This window comes from Pteropus vampyrus, unplaced genomic scaffold (assembly GCF_000151845.1).
Source record: "Pteropus vampyrus isolate Shadow unplaced genomic scaffold, Pvam_2.0 Scaffold461, whole genome shotgun sequence".
Classification (NCBI taxonomy): Eukaryota; Metazoa; Chordata; class Mammalia; order Chiroptera; family Pteropodidae; genus Pteropus; species Pteropus vampyrus.
The window spans coordinates 1,298,534-1,314,838 of NW_011889242.1; the positions used below are offsets into that span (position 1 = coordinate 1,298,534).

At 35.5% G+C, this 16,305-nt stretch overlaps 1 protein-coding gene and 1 pseudogene across 1 annotated transcript in view; one reads left to right on the forward strand and one right to left on the reverse strand.

Moving 5' to 3' along the window:
* The window catches only part of MGAT4A (mannosyl (alpha-1,3-)-glycoprotein beta-1,4-N-acetylglucosaminyltransferase, isozyme A), a 92,348-nt gene that overhangs the window by 61,588 nt on the left and 14,455 nt on the right, over positions 1-16,305 (forward strand). The window contains exons 5-9 of the mRNA XM_011381959.2: positions 3,452-3,498; positions 5,385-5,498; positions 6,941-7,016; positions 13,044-13,158; positions 14,236-14,366. Coding sequence (XP_011380261.1) covers positions 3,452-3,498; positions 5,385-5,498; positions 6,941-7,016; positions 13,044-13,158; positions 14,236-14,366 — 483 coding nt within the window. The remainder of the gene's footprint in view (positions 1-3,451; positions 3,499-5,384; positions 5,499-6,940; positions 7,017-13,043; positions 13,159-14,235; positions 14,367-16,305) is intronic.
* On the reverse strand, positions 10,165-10,283 carry LOC111732459 (annotated as a pseudogene).

A 16,305-nucleotide genomic window follows, 5' to 3' on the forward strand; every position in this document is an offset into this window, starting at 1 on the left:
CAAATTAATAACATACCTCTAAAATATATCAAAACTGGAGTATTTTACAGTATGATATATTCCAGTGGATTGTCTTGCACATATGCTGTCTCTGGTCAGAGTAAAAGCCCTAATTAACAAAGCCCTAAATAACCTACAGTATTCCGTTCAGTGTTTTGTTTATTTTTGTAGATTTGAATAGAAACATCAGATTTAGGATTAAATGTCAAATCATCAGAGAGACTTTTCTTTGACAATCCTGTTTAAATAGGTCATCTCTGTTTTTCTCTATTACCGTATACTCTTTTTTAGCACTTAAACAGTTATATGTATATATAACTTTTTTATGAACTGCATTTTCCACTAGTTTTAAATTCCACAAAGCAGAGATCTTGTCTATTTTATTTAGTAATCTGTACTCAGAACTTAACAATATGGCTGTGATATGGATATATATATGTATATATATCCACTTATCTCCCAGCTTATGGGGTAGGCACTGGGTAAGTATTTGTGGAATGAAATGACTAGAAAGACAGTAGTAAATTTACATAAGAAGAACCTTTTTTAAAACCAATTTTTACCTTTCTTCATGTTATTTAAAACTCAGTTCTTTTAATTCTATGTGCTCTTTTAATTTGGTCCTTAAAATTTCTTTCTCTTTTTCCTCTGGGTAACCGTTTTACAGCAGCCTCAGGTCTCTAACATTTGCAACATTCTTTTTTCTTTCATAGGAAATTCCCTCTAACTTTCTATTTTATTCTTTGGGCCATTAGAATGAATTTCTATAATTTATTTTTAGTATCCTTTTACTCAGATCTCTGCTTCACACATTTCTCTGTGCAGTGGTACAGAACACAGCAGTTGTGGCATATTCAAAAGCGATTGGTTGATTTTAATTGAAGGTCTCCCTGAAATAAATCAGTTGACTTTGTTGCAGTTTTCTGACGGCCATGATGTTTCACAAAGCTGTACTTCTTTTCAAATGGGACTTTACAAATTACTGATTTATAATAGCAAAGATGGGAACTTATCTCTTACTAGGGTTTAATTGATTCTTAAGCCAAATATGTATCTTGATGAATTGTTCTACGCATGAGTATATATTGGTGAATTGTGGTCAGTATTAGTGGCTTGTTTAAACCTGATTTAATGCTTCTTAAATTTTTCCTTATATATCCCTAAGAGAAGTCGTGTGACCTTGTACTCCCGCAGTTCCACTCGCACAATCTAAAATACTTGTTTTTTTACATTTAACTTGATTGCTTAGGTTTTTTTTTCTTTTGTAATTCACATAAGATACAGTTCACCTATTTAAAGTCACAGTTGTACAGCCATCATCTCAATCAATTTTAGAAAATTTTTGTCACCCAAAAAGGAACTTTGCCATCACCCATTAATACCACTCACTCTCTCCTCAACCCTAGGAAACTATTAATCCACTTTCTGTCTCTCTGGATTTTTCTATTCTGGACATTTTATATAAGTGCAATCATATAATACATGACTGGCTTCTTTTATTTAGTATAATGTTTTCAAGATTCATCCATGTTGTAGTATGTATCAGTAATATCTCCTAGTTTTAATATAAAAATATTTAACTTCACTTAATCATGAAGAATGCTTGATTCTTCATGATGCTCTTGTTACATATGTCCACTTTCCACCTATCCTAAGTATACCGTGTTTACATACCCCTAGAATATACATATCCCAATTTTAAATTCACAGATATATTCTCAGAATTGGATGATAATACTATGTTTTAAGAAGTCTCCACATGCCTTTAAAAAATTGCAGAAAAAAGTGCTCTCTTAAATCAAGAAAGCCCCAGATCTCAGAGACTGCCTGTCTTATTGCCAACATTTGAGTGGGGGAAAGGCAAGTGGAGGCCCTGATGGAGTCACAGATGTGTGTTCTGGCCAGTTACATGACCCTCAGAAGAGCCTCCTCAGCTAATGCTAGGAAGGGTTGATTCTGCCATATGAAAGTGGCACCAAGTACAGTCCAAGCGAATCTTTTGCTAGTTCTGTCAATTAGCATGCAACATGAGAGTTATATGTAGTATTAGATATGGAGCATTTGCATTTCATAAATTTTAATACAATTACATAATAAATCTACATTCACATAAGTTTATTTGCCCTCCCCCTCCTTAGAGAGCCTAGTAGAGACAGGGAGCTGGTCTTGTTAATATTTGCATTCCTCTTTTCCTTGGATAGGCAAAATAACTGGCACTCAGCAAATGCGTATCAGATTGAATTTCAGGTTGTTGCTAAATTTATTAAAGTTTTTATAAACAAAGTCTTGATCATGTTCTTCAAAATTAGAGCCTGATGAGTAGTAAGATACTCACTGGTTAAATATGTGGATGATAATTTATCAAAAAAGACATCCCTACTGTTTGTGTTTATATAGGAAAGTACAGAGGGTTTTGAGCTGTGGTCCAGTTGTATCTCCATAGTTCCTAAGAGTTTGTGGTCTTAATAAGATGTCTCATCTTAAGTTTTTTAATTTAATGATAAAAATAGGGATTACTTTTAATTAAAAAATTAAAGTTAAAATATTCTTCAAGAAAACCTCTTATAAAACATTTTATCATTCAAAAGTTTTGTAATTTCCAGGGTTAAGCTTTATCTTTTTTGTTTGTTTTTCTTTAAGTTTTAAGCATTTTGCCAGACATTATCACATAGATCAAACTTGATGCATAATTGATTTCTTTCAATAATCAAGCATTTTAATATAAGCTACCACTGCATTTAAAATTGGTAGGGGTTTTGGATCGTCATATGTATATAATTTAAAAGTACACAAGTCTGGTAAATGTTTATTTCTAATTGTGGTAAAAGTGCTCTTGACTTGGGTTCTCATTGTCAGCCTGATAATAATAATACAGAATAATACCAAAGCGTTTTATTATATTTTTATCATTTAATATTATAGTCTCCGAGGTATTATTTCCTCCCACCTTTATTTTTGATAGGACAGGAAACTGAGTCTCGGAGAAGTGACTTACTTTTACACTTGATCTTAGCCAAAAGGCTGAGAAGCGATAGAAGTGACTTACTTTAAATTATACAGGCCAGTAGCTACAGAGGCAAACTTGAACCTAGATTTTATGATTCCAAGTGGAAAATCTTCCCCTATAGCATATAGTATCTGTTATTTATTCTTTACTTAGTTTGGATGTTTTAGAAGTAGAAATTCTGTGCTCAGTTTTTTTCTATTGAATTGAATATAGACAGTTGAAAATAATAAAGACAGCTATCTGCTTATTGGATTAGTAAGTACTCAGTGGTCTATAGTGGTACAATAAAGTAGAATACAGAAATGCAAATCCCATTAAATTGTCTGAAAATTTAACGTAATGTTTTCGATGAATGTTTCAATTATTTAATTTTGAGTTCAGTATTAAAAGTTAAATAAAAATATAAAAGCAATGAACGTAGGTACAATTTTTTTTCTTTCCCAGACAGATATTGATTATGTACACGGTGTTATAGCCAACCTGGAGAAAGAGTAAGTTGTTCTTAATTATGGAAGTGAAAATAATCATTACTGTTATCTCTTCGCTTTCTGCTAAAAAAATGCCTTTTGTAGTTCATTTCTCTTGGAGTTCAGTGTTCTTTGGGCCACCTATAATTGGTCTTTTACATTGTCATAAAGTAGGTGCATATCTATCCAGTTATCTGATGGGATAAATTGGTGTATTTCATTATAGAAAAGACTTGAATGTTATATGTACGTTACATTATCAAATAACTCTTTAATCTGGAAGACAGTGATTAGAGAGAGAGTCATATGAGATTATGTAAATCTTTCCACCTTCTGTTTACCAAGCAAAAGTTTTTCTGACAGAAGAAAATCTAAGTATGGGTGGTGAATACACAATGCAATATATATATGACTGTCAAATTATATACTTGAAACATTGGATTTTGTTGATCAATGTCACCTTGACTTTTTTATTAAAAAAATTTAATAAAATTTTTTTCTGCTGTCAGGGCAGATAGTCATGTAGCAGTTTCAACCTTCGGTGCTAAACTATGTCTAAATCTGTTCTTTCGTTCTGCAAAGCTTGAGGAATGATTTACTGTGAGCAAGGCACATCACAGTTAACATTTAGAGAGCTTAGTAAATTTCATGTATCATTAGTTTTTAAAATATTGCCTTCATCGTTTTAAAAGTGACATCATAAAAGTTTGTCTTGATATGGGTTTCTTCATTGAATTGTATCTGTTTTTTGCCCCCAAAAGACATATTTTCTATTTAAAAAGACAAAAGAGAAGCAACAATTATTTACCAACTCTAGGTTTAAAAAAATATGGCTCTATATTTGTCTATCATGATGCTAAAACCAGAGATTTAAAAAAATATATGCATAATTTGTTATTAAACTTCATTTGTTAGATTTTTCCTCAAGTGCTCAGTTTCTTGGCAGCCTCATGGAAACACAGTTTAGCCTCGACTCCTTGCTATAGGACCAGGGCAGTAAGTCCTGGCCCCTCTACCTATGGGCCACATGGCAGGTCTGTGGTGCTCATGCAGTGGGTCCATTGATTCCCTTTTCCCTCAGTTTGTAGGAAAACCACACCAAAAAACAAAAGTGCAGTTAAGCCCTGAGAACATTTGTGTGAAGGCAGGTAATTAATTGCACAGGCATTTTGTGGAGATTTGCAAAAATGAAATAAGAGAGAATGCAAATAAGAATGAAATTACATTCGAGTCAGTAAAGACGGATTGGAAAAACTTGAGAACAGAATTTCTCATCCTTGGCACTGTTGACATCTTGGTCTAGATAATTCTCTGTTGTGAGGATGGTCTCACACGTTGTAGGGTGCTGTAACAGCATCCCTGGTGTCTACCCACTAGATGTCAGTACTGCCCACAGTTAATGACAGCCAGATGTTTCCAGACATTATTGCTCAGTGTTCCCGCAGCGGACACAGTTGCTCCCAGTTGAGAAATGCTAGTTTAGAATGACACATAGTGTATAACCCACAACTAAACCTTCCTGAAAATTGAAGAATTTTGATTTATGCATAAATACATATATATAGACACACATTCATTAGTTTGTTTTTCTTCAGCTTCTCTTTTTCTGTGCACCTTGATTTGATTTCTTAAAATCCTTATGCTTTTGGGGAAAGTAATACCTGCAGTTGGCCTAGGGTTTCCATGCTACTCTGAGGGTAGTGGCATTTTACAGTTTTTAAAGCATTCTTTTTAAAAAACCTTGCGCTGTTGGAAAAATCTGTATTTTCTTGCTAATCACTTCATTGAACACATTGTGACCATAAGAGTATACCTTACTGATGTGTTTTATGTTAACACAGTTAATTGGGCATGAAGATAAATCAAATCCCACAGAACTTAAATAACTCAACTAACCTTTCTCATGATAGATTTTCTAAAGAAATCAGTTCTGGTTTGGTGGAAATAATATCACCTCCTGAAAGCTATTATCCTGACTTGACACACTTAAAGGAGACATTTGGAGACTCCAAAGAAAGAGTGAGGTGAGTCTGTGCAGTTCGCGGCCCCGCCTCTGTGAGTATAGTACATGGTGAATGCAGTTCTTGTTTATCAAAGCTTACTTAACACACTTTAGGGTTGGGCTGATCAGGGAGAACTAAGAGATTTTTGGATATTTTATTGGAAATTCTGTGGAGTTTCTGATGAGAGGTTGTATTCAGTAACTTAATTTTTATAACTGCTGCTCTGGTGTTGTGACTTTTCTTAGGAGTATATTCATTGAAACTTAGAAGTTAGTCCAGATAGTAATCTCATGTCTGTGTGCAACATAAATGAGAACTGACTCAACAGAAGTGAAAAAACAATAATACCGTTCTGCAAAATTATATTGCCATATTGTTAGTTGGATTTATTTGTAAATCGCTAAACTTGAAGAGCATAAAAACTTCCATTCTGTTGTTATTAAAAAACAAAGTAATCTAAGAGTTATTGATATTTTGGAATTTCTATAACCAGAGGAAAGGAAATAATGGTGTTTCAAGAAGAGATTTATTATATTTCTTGAGTTGTTAATTTGTCCCAAAGGCAGATAATTGGTTAATTATCTCTCAATAACTGTAATTATATTTTTAGAAAATTTAAGTTTGGTCGATTTTGGTTAAAAAAAAAAAAAATCTAGGTAATCTCATTAAATTCAGACCAGCCTGTGAGCTATATTCTGAAGTTTGCTTAGTGTGAGTCAAAGCTTTTATTGTTTTTTTTTTAACTGGCTTTTATAACCACTTCTCTTATTCAGCATTAGTCAATGTGTTCCTGTAGGCTACCAGGATTCACTGGAGGGACTCAATATTGTAAATTTTAATATGATGTTTTGGGTTTTTTAAAAATTCAACACATTTTTATTTCTATCTGTATTTAAAGCGCAGTCTTAGAGATCAGAGCAGTGATCCCCAAAGTATAATTTTTAAAGCACTAGTTCCCACATATTTTAAGATATTACTGAAAAAAGGGCCAGTGGTCAAGGAAGTTTGGAAAATTTTGGGTTAAAAAATTTTTTCAACATAAAATGTATTTGCTGCTGGATGTCTCAGTGCCTGTCATACAGCACCACTGTGTTTCCAGGAGGGTCGGCATTGCTTCTGGGGCTTACTCAGACTCCATTTGCCTCAGGACATGTCAAGGACTAGCGTTGGGGATACTTTTAGAAAAAGGCTTCACTAGAGAACAGTGGACTCTCTTTCACTCTCTCCTAGTGGACGTATTATGTATGTGTGTTTATATATCTGTGTCTGTTAGATACATATCGCGCGCGTGTGTGTATGTTTGTACATCATGTATATATGATATGTACTGACTATATATGCAGTATATGTACATGGCATAGAATATTGTATGTTACATATCATAATACATATTATAAAATATACATCCAATCATATTTTGTTAAATTTGTCTGATTCCTAACTTATTTTTGAAAATATTTCAGATGGAGAACAAAGCAAAACCTAGATTATTGTTTTCTAATGATGTATGCTCAGGAGAAGGGTACATACTACATTCAGGTAAGTGTGGGTTTCTTTTAATGTTTTTCACACTTTTAAAGAAAAAGTAATATCAAGGGTATATTTTCATTAAAACAGGATGTTTTGGAAGTGTAAATCCTCTAAAATCCATAAGATCATAACAGTACATCAGAGAGCAAAGGATCTGCCCCAGTCATCAGGGGTGGGGCTCTGTGGTTGCACTGTGCTCCAGCACAGACACTAGCTCTCCGCTCGGTGGTTGGATTGTGGGCAGTTCACTGTCTCCTCCTCCCTTTTGTCCCATCCTTCTGTCTTCTCTCATCCTCCCTCCCTTCCTTCCTCCCTCCACTGTTAAAAAGATTTAATTATTTGGAAAATTTTAAAGAAGGATTTCCTTATAATTTTTTTAGTGGTCTTATGGTAATATAGTTTTTTTTGTATGCAGCAATGCACTTACATTTATATCGAAGATAATAAAACTTACATTTAGTTCTAATGACCCAAGTTTTAGCAGCATGGCTCAAAGAATAAGTTGATAATGACGATAGGTCTTAAGTTAGCCAGGTAGGCAGGCGACATCTTAAATAATCTAGGAAGCTCTTATTTCTTTCAAATCTCATTCTCCTTAATGATTTAAACTTAAATTTCTCTATTGGAATTTCATCTCTTTAACTCAAGATCTTTATCCATTATTTGAAATGCAGACACCGCTGAGAGATATAGCACACCAAGCCTGTCAGTTATTTTTTGTCAGTATAAAAATGTTCACTAGGTTTTTTCCTCAGAGGATGTTTTGATGAGAATGGCAAGAAGAGACTCTGGGTCTCTGAATCAGAAAGGAAATGGTGGGCAACTATTTGGATAGAGGGGTGAAGAAAGAAGGAAAAAGCCTGGTATCTCATGGGAAGGAGGACTTATTATAGACAGACTATATGTGTCTCCTGTGGCATGTTACCTCAGGCCAGCTGCATCCAAATGTGCACGAACCCTTCCTTGCTTCCCAGGATAGGAGATGGGAATGATGAGAGTGTCAGAATATAACACTGTATGTGACAATGTAGAACAATTGTGTGTATAAAAACATGATCACTATCCTAGATTTAGAGAGTACACTTCCTGTAAATACCGTAGAGAAGTCTTATTTTAATTTCAAAATAATAATTTTAAAATCCTTTATTTTAATATATCCCAAATATTAATGTAGTTGAACCTTGCTGTTTATCCTAGGGCCGGCCAATATGTAAATATTTACATTATGGTCAAGAACTTTATAGAGAGAATTTAAAAATATATTTATATCGCTTTTAAAATTTGCTTTAAATTTCTCTCCAAGGAGAGAATTCATGGAACCTTCAAGGTTTTTTGTGAATATAGGAAAAGTAAATATTTAGGAAATTATGGAGAGGACGGTGTTTAGAAAGAGGATGGTAAGGAAAAATTCCATCAGGCACAGTCAGGTATGTAAGATAACACCAGCAACTATGAACTAGCTTTTATCTCCTGCTTACCATGTGTCAGACATTGTTCTTAACAATTTATGCTTTGCATATATAAATTCATTTAATACAACTCTTTTTTACAAGAACAGGATCATACTGTACATACTGTTTTATAGCTTGTTTTGTTGTCACTTACCATATCGTAGACACCTTTGTATTGCCAGTAATTATAGATTGGCGTAATTTTTCATTGCTTCTTGAAATACCATTATTCAAGTTATCATAATGACCTTATTGTTGGTCGTTTAGGTTATTTCTGTTTCAAAGGTGAATCCAATGAACATTTTTAAAATTACCCAGTTTGTCCAAAAATACTGCCTCAGAAGGGAAGTAGTTGGCTTTATATTCTCCACATAATCTCATATTATATGGAATTCTCTGAGTGAATTCATTATGATCTGTAAAGTATTGGTGGGAAAAACACATTTGCCTCAGTCTGATGCAAGTCTGGTATGTTTATAAAGGATAGAAATCACCTGGCAAAATTTGGGGAGAATTAAGGTGAGGAGCAAGGAAGCAGAGGAATCTCACCCAAGTTTCATAATTATTCTAGGGATGTGACTTCATGGTTGCAGATGTTGTGGGTGTATCCTACCCATGACTTATAATGATTGCTTCTCAAAAGGCAGTGGGGTCAGAGGTTACTCTGCAGAATTGACTTGGAATTGAAGACAGTGTCTTCTGGAAACTGTTCAATTCAAGCATTTCATAGGAGGTGCTGTGGAATTCTTACCGTATCACATAATGAGGCACATTCTGTCTGCTTGTCCCGCTTTTAGTGATGCTGAGTAATCAGTAGGTTTAGTGGTGTCAGCTTCATCTCTCCTTTCCAAAGCTCCCCAGCAGCCATTCAGCCTGTGGTTTCAGCGTCCTTTGATTATTTTTCCCCAGATAAGTTATTTCATGAAAGGTCAGTTTTCTAGTTTCTATAATTTCTAATGTTGTTATAAGCTGAATTCTTCTATAAAGAGCTTTCCCTCTATAACTGTTTGGTTACCTTGAAAAATAGTTCACAAGGAAAGGCAGAATAAATGCTCAATTCTTTCTCTCTGTTAATTTCTAAAGTTGGTACCATAGCAGTCTCCAGTGGTGGCCATTTTTAAAGTATCTTGTGAACTCGTGGATTTTTAAAATATGTTTGATTTCCCTCAGTCCTTGCAATCATTATTCATGTTGATACTGACATCAGTGCAGCATGGACCAGTGGGAGTCTTCATATCAGCTCTTGTGCTCTCTCCACATAAGCCTGGTGATCCTCGATCACTTTTTCACTGACTAGCACACCTTGTATGTGTCCTGTCCCACCCAGGTGTGGAGTCCTCTGTCTCTAAGGAGCCCCGTTCCTGTGAGAGGCTGATGGTATTTGGGACCACAGTCTCAGTGCTTAATGCTCAGTGCTATCGTGGTATCTCTGCTTCAGCAAGGGAAAGAGAATTTTATCTTTCAGAGAAAAAAAAAAATCACATCTATATTGATATTCCTATTTCAAATGTAAGCTTATGGGGTTTTTACTTACTTGTTTTTGAATTTAAACATATGTTTACTCTTTCATTGAAAGTCTTGGTTTTTAACATTGTCCTAATAACATAATTATTTATTAATTTTTTTTTTTTTAGGTGAGGCAATCCTTGGTTGACCTCACAGATTGCAAGGACCTTGTCAGTTTATAATCCCTTACTTATTTTTTACGTCTACAGCACCTAGTCTTCCTGGGTGGTCTCCCATCTAAGTACTAACCAGGCCCGACCCTGCTTAGCTTCCGAGATCAGATAGGATTGGGCTTGTTCAGGGTGGCATGGCCATAGACAATAACATAATTCTTTTTTCTATAGTATGCCTAAAATAGTTTCAAAGTAACACCACCAGTATCACTGCTGACAATTAGACTACTAAATGCAATTTAAATTTTCTTTGCCTTTTTCCCCCTTAGAATATATCCTGATGTATATCTATATCGTCAAAATTCTGTGTTTGAAAGTCAGTTGAAGTAATTCTTTATGCTGTATGGCCATGCTGCCATCTTGTTAGGAAACTAGGTTCATTTGTTTCAGTTTGTTTCCTGTTTTTAGGGTTTTCTTTCTTTTTGGTTATAAAAAATGTAACATTCCATAATCAGAACTTATGTAAAGCAAGATACAGTCACAGAAGTCTCACTTTTATCCCCATCCCCGTCACTGTTTCCTCCCTCCCCCTTGGGTAGCCACTGTCGTTTTTGGTTTCTTTTAAAAGATTTAAGTAAAAAATGCATTTATAATCAACCTCTTTCTGATACTACATTTGTGTACTATAAAAACAGTATTTTGCATCTTGGTTTTTAGCTTCATGCAGTACTAGTAATCACTAACAGATATGTTAGATTTTTGAGTGGCTCTTGCCATGACAAAACTCAGGTTTCAGAGAAGCACATATGTTCACTAAAAAACCTGAACATGAAGGTTCACAGCAGCTTTATTCATAATAGCCCCAATCTGGAAACAGCTCAAGAGTGCTTTGGCAGGCAAGTGGTTAAACAAACTACAGCACATCCATGCCATGGAGTACCAAATAATGAAACGAAATGGACCGTTGACGCTCAGGAAATCCTGGATCTTGGGGGAATTGTGGTTCCATTTATGTAGCATTTTTGAAGTGACAGAATTCTAGAATCGAAGTACAGATCACTGGTCACCAGAGGCCTCGGAGGGGCCAGGGAAGGGAGGGAGGTGGTTGTGGATGTCAGAGTAGTATGAGAATCCTTGCGATGGAACATTCTGTACCCTGACACAGTGGTGCTGGCCCAAATCGGCACGTGGTACAATCACATGGAACTAAACACACACTCACCTGAGTGCATGTAAAGCTGGAAAAATCTGAACAAGGCTGATGAGTTGTATCAGAGTCAATTTCCTGGTTGTGATACTACTGTACGGTAGTGATACTGGAGGATGTTATACTAGGGGAAACTGGGTGAAGAGTGCTTAGCCTCTCTCAACTGCAATATGAATGTACAATTATCTTAAAAACTTTTTAAAAGGTGAAGCTATTTGATGAGATGTGAGAGTGGAACAGAGCAGTTTTTCTAGTTTAATTAAAAAAAATGAATTTATATATGGAATCCAAAATTAGTATACTAATTTTAAGTAGGTATTTGACTATAGTATTTACATCTTTATGTATTTAAATTCACCCCAAACTTGTTTTTTGAATTTACTTATTGGAAAAATTTGGAATTATCTAATGTCATCCTTCCTCGGGGTCATATGCAATAAATGTTTAGGTTTGAGCAAAGGGACTCCCTCTTTCAGAAAGCAAGTTGAGGTGCCAGCATAGCTCTCCACGTTGTCTAGTTTTCCCTTCAGCTTCCCTGAAAGATATGTCTTTTCTGTTCACTGATGTAGTCCCAGGATTTAGTGCAGTGTTTGGAACATAAAAGCTCAGTAAATATTTGGTGAGTCAATATCATATCTTTCCAAATAACTACTGTTTCTTCACAGATAGGAAGAAGAAAGCTTATAGGACTTAAACACATGAAAAATCTAAATACTAAAATAAGTGAAAATTACTTAGAAGGTAATTAGAAATAATATGAAATTAAGAAAAGGTTTTTTTAGGATCTTAAATCATCCTGTGACTTTAAAATTTTATGAAAGGAGATTCTGGGAGGAGGCCTTTGCATACATTCATCATCACTGCTCTGTCAGCTCCCTGTTAAACTAATAAAAATCCCAAGCATAGTAACACATGGTACTGGCGGAGCACATGGGGTTACTGGCACTCCATGAACTGCTACACTTTTTAAGTATTCTGAAAATATCTTTTAAAATATAAAAATGGAACTTTTAGGAATCTCCTGCAGAAGTGAAAAGCACTAGTACAGAAGTATAAGCATATTATTGCAGCATTGTTTGCACTGACAAAAAATGAGAAACGACCTGGATGTTTGCCTGTGAGCAGGGCAGAGTTGAACGCATTGTGTGTTGGTAGTGTGGAACATTGTGCACCTATTAAAAAGAATGGTTCAAATATATATTTATTAACCTGGGAAGATAGTCATGCTATTTTAAGAGGAAAATAAAGTTTTATAGTATGATCCCTTTTTAAAAAATAAAAATGTAGATTTAAGTGGGAGCCCTCGGTGCGTCCATGAGTGCTGCGTGCCCATACCGGTGTTGGGTGGCTGGAGGACAGAGAAGGAAGGCCACTAGCCTTTTTTTTTTAATTTTCTCTTTGACTTGGTATGTGTATTATATAAAAAGCAAAAAAATGTAAAAGGCCTGCAAAAACTCTCTTTCTTTGCAAAGAAAAAGACTAGTGTGAAATCATGTTGGGCATTATAAGGGACCACACAAGAGTGGCCACGGGGTGGCAGTGTCATTCCCCATTGTGAGAGGGGCAGCCCAACCGACTTGCCATGTGCGTCTTCCATTTTATTTTCCTCATTTCCTTTTAATAAAATTTAACTTTGTATTTTCATCATTTTTGACCATTGTTTTCTTGATTTTCATTATAAAGTGTGCTTGAATTTCTTTATAATATAATCTATCTAAACCTTCCTGATCTATTAATGTGATTGTTCAACTTTTCCTAGCTCGAAGATGATATTATTGTCAAACAGAATTACTTTAACACTATAAAAAATTTTGCCCTTCAACTTCCTTCTGAGGAATGGATGATACTTGAGTTCTCCCAGCTGGGCTTCATTGGTAAGAAAATGTCAGATTTATCTACTTTTCAGAAATAACTGTGACTCTTGGGATCTTAAACTAATTTTTTTTTTTTTTAACCTCAAAATTGTCTTTATTCTCTGAAAGTGGATTGCCTTTGAGGAAATCTAGCTTAGGTAAGCTTCCATGTCTGAAATGACGGAGGTGGACCTAAGTAGGATTTGGAAGTTTCTGAGGTGGTAGTGTTTACTGAGGAGTGCTACAAGGCAGCTCTGCTGTCCCCTTATGTCCCCACATGGAGCCAGCCCTGGTCCTGCTGTGCGCGTCTGGGCTCTTCTCTGACCCTTCAGTTCCTCTTTTATAGCCCAGTGCTCTTGCAAGAGTGGGATTCTTTTAAAAAGAACCCCAAACCTCACCAACACTTTTCTAATATGAATTCCTGGTATTTGATGCAGCCCATGAAGTTCCTGTTTAGTCATTGATTTGTAAGTTTATCTGTTGCTTTTATTAGTTAATAAAGACTAGTCAGAGTGCTCATTTTAAAAGTTTTAACTAAAATTCCTAAATTATCCAACTGAGGAGAATATGTTTAAAGTTGAAAAACTGAAGGAAATGTACAGGTCTTAAAAAACACCCAGAGGATAACATTTCACTTCCTGTAGCCCTTTAAATCTTTGAGTGTTCAAGACTAGACCTTTAATCTCATCATTTATCTTGAACTTAAGAGTCAGAAAACATCTTTAGATGGTTTAAGTAAAGACAGAAAAGTTTTTGTTTTTTTTTTCCTAAACCTCTTAAGTTTCTTTTTTATGAGAAAAATCTTAAGACATGAAGGAAAAGTCTCTGGCTTGCTTCTTGAACCCTTTGAGCCAGAAGTTGGATGATGAGTTTGAAACAGAAAATCAGGACTTCTGTACTTCCATTTATACCCAGGGAACAGTTCGGTGTTTGGCTAAAGCACGTTGGTTTGTTTTTGATCAGACAGGTGGGGGACATTATTCATGATGATTTATAGCTGAAAGCACAAGATTTAGCACATGTGTCGTGTAGGTCTCACTGAAGCTCCACTCATGCCCGTTTCTTTGTTACAGCTATTGACTGAGAATATCTTTTCAGGTAAAATGTTTCAAGCGCCAGACCTCACTCTGATTGTGGAATTCATATTTATGTTCTATAAGGATAAGCCTATTGACTGGCTCTTAGACCATATTCTCTGGGTGAAAGTCTGCAACCCTGAAAAAGATGCAGTAAGTTAATTTCTTACGAGCATGGAAGAAGCCTCTTTTCAGTATTTCGTGAAACTGACTTTTAGGGAGCCAAATTTTGTAAATGAACAGTAAAATAGGTGTTTCCACTCACTGACTGAAGTGCTTGCCTTCTTTCTTGAGCCAATAAAAAGTTTTCATATCGGAGGAACTTGTATTAAATAGCAGTGGGAAAATCTTATAAATCAATGAAGCCCACCTTTCTCCGTACTGCTGGTAATGCCTGCTGTATCTTAGCCTTGCTGTCCCATTACTGTCAGCCACAGGGGCTGGTCACATCTGTCCAGTGTTGGGGAGTGTTTCAGTTTTCTTCCTATTCTTTGTCAGCTCTTCTGTTTTAAAATACTTTACGGTCAGTATCAGTCCCTAACACATTTGGAAATAAGCAATAAAATAGAACAGTAATATTTTATTCTAAAACAATGGCAAGTCAAAGAAGTACCTTTCAGTGCATTACTTGGAAGAAACCAGTATTGATACTAATATGCTGACCTTTGGCAGGGAGGTAAGTAAGTGAATGATGATTTTTGCTTTGATTATTCAAATATCAAGTTATTTCCATAGTAATCTTAATACAAAAATGAATTAGGTATGTTTTCCTTGTCCAATTAGAATTGTACCTCTTAAAAAAACATTTATTCGGTATAAGCATACATGAAATAAGAATGTACACATTCTTAAAAATTAAGTCAATTTTGACATGTAACAACAAGGAAATATAAGCATATGTCATTCTAGGGTTGACTTAACATTTATTTTAACAAATAAACAACTTAATTTGACTTCATGACCTTGTATTCCCTAGAATAGTTTTGTCATCCTACCTGCCAGTTAGTTTTTAGAACGCTATCTTCTGGGTCTATAAGCTATTGTTGCCTTCATTTTTTTAAAAACCAATTTCTTAGAGAAAATCATGGAATACAGTGAAATAGAATTATCTACTTTTCAACAATAGAACATATAAATTGGTTCGAACAACTCATTTTAGTGATATAAGCCCTTACCTGTATTTTCTTTGCGATTTATAGGAATTTTTATTGTAGGACACAAGAAAGATAATGTCCTCTTTATACTCCTGAAGTACACTTGCACTGAATTGGTTCTATGCAGTTTAATATATGGTTAGGTTCTAAAAATGAGCCCGTGAGGTGAAAAACTGACAGTAAAAATTAAAACCACAAAAACCCTTTAAATCACCCCTAAATATTAGTACATGACTCTTTGGACAGTTCTGTCTTTCACTCTTGCTAAGGCCACAGTTTTCCATGGCCTATAAATCTCTAGTTGCTTTCACTAGGAAGTAGAGGAAGCTGTCACCACATACCTGCTGGCACCCAGAGCCATCTCCGACGGGTCTGGTTCTCTTCAGAGCACCCCCACATTCTCCAAAGGTTGTCCCCCGGCCCTCAGGCCCACATGTGTCCATTGCTGCTGAGGATGGGCTTTGTCTCAAGTCCCAGTTTTCTTTTCTTCTCTGCTCCCTTTGCTCTTCTCCTTTACTCTCCCTCCCTTCCTTTCCCTTCCCCTCCTTCCACTTGAGTAGTTGAATTTGTGTGAATAAAATATACTGCTCCACCTCTGTTCTAGTGTTAGCAATAATGCTAATGAAGTAAAACCTCTTAAGAAAAATCAGGCCTTTTAACACATAGTAAATTATTGGAGGTCTTTCAAAGTGGAAATGTCTTATAAATGTGTCTTTTTCAATATGTTCTTGGCCTAAAATATAAAAATTCATTGAGAATGAAAAGAGTTTATCAAAGGACAAGCAGCCAGCCATGGCTTTCTTGAAGAAGCGAACTAATGCCCATCGAGAGCCTGCTGGCATCATAGGTTTCACACTCTGTGGCCAAGTGTGAGGGCAGGTTGTGATCTGAAGTCTGGGCCCTGAAGGACTTTGAGTAGAAACAGAAGTGTCCCCTAA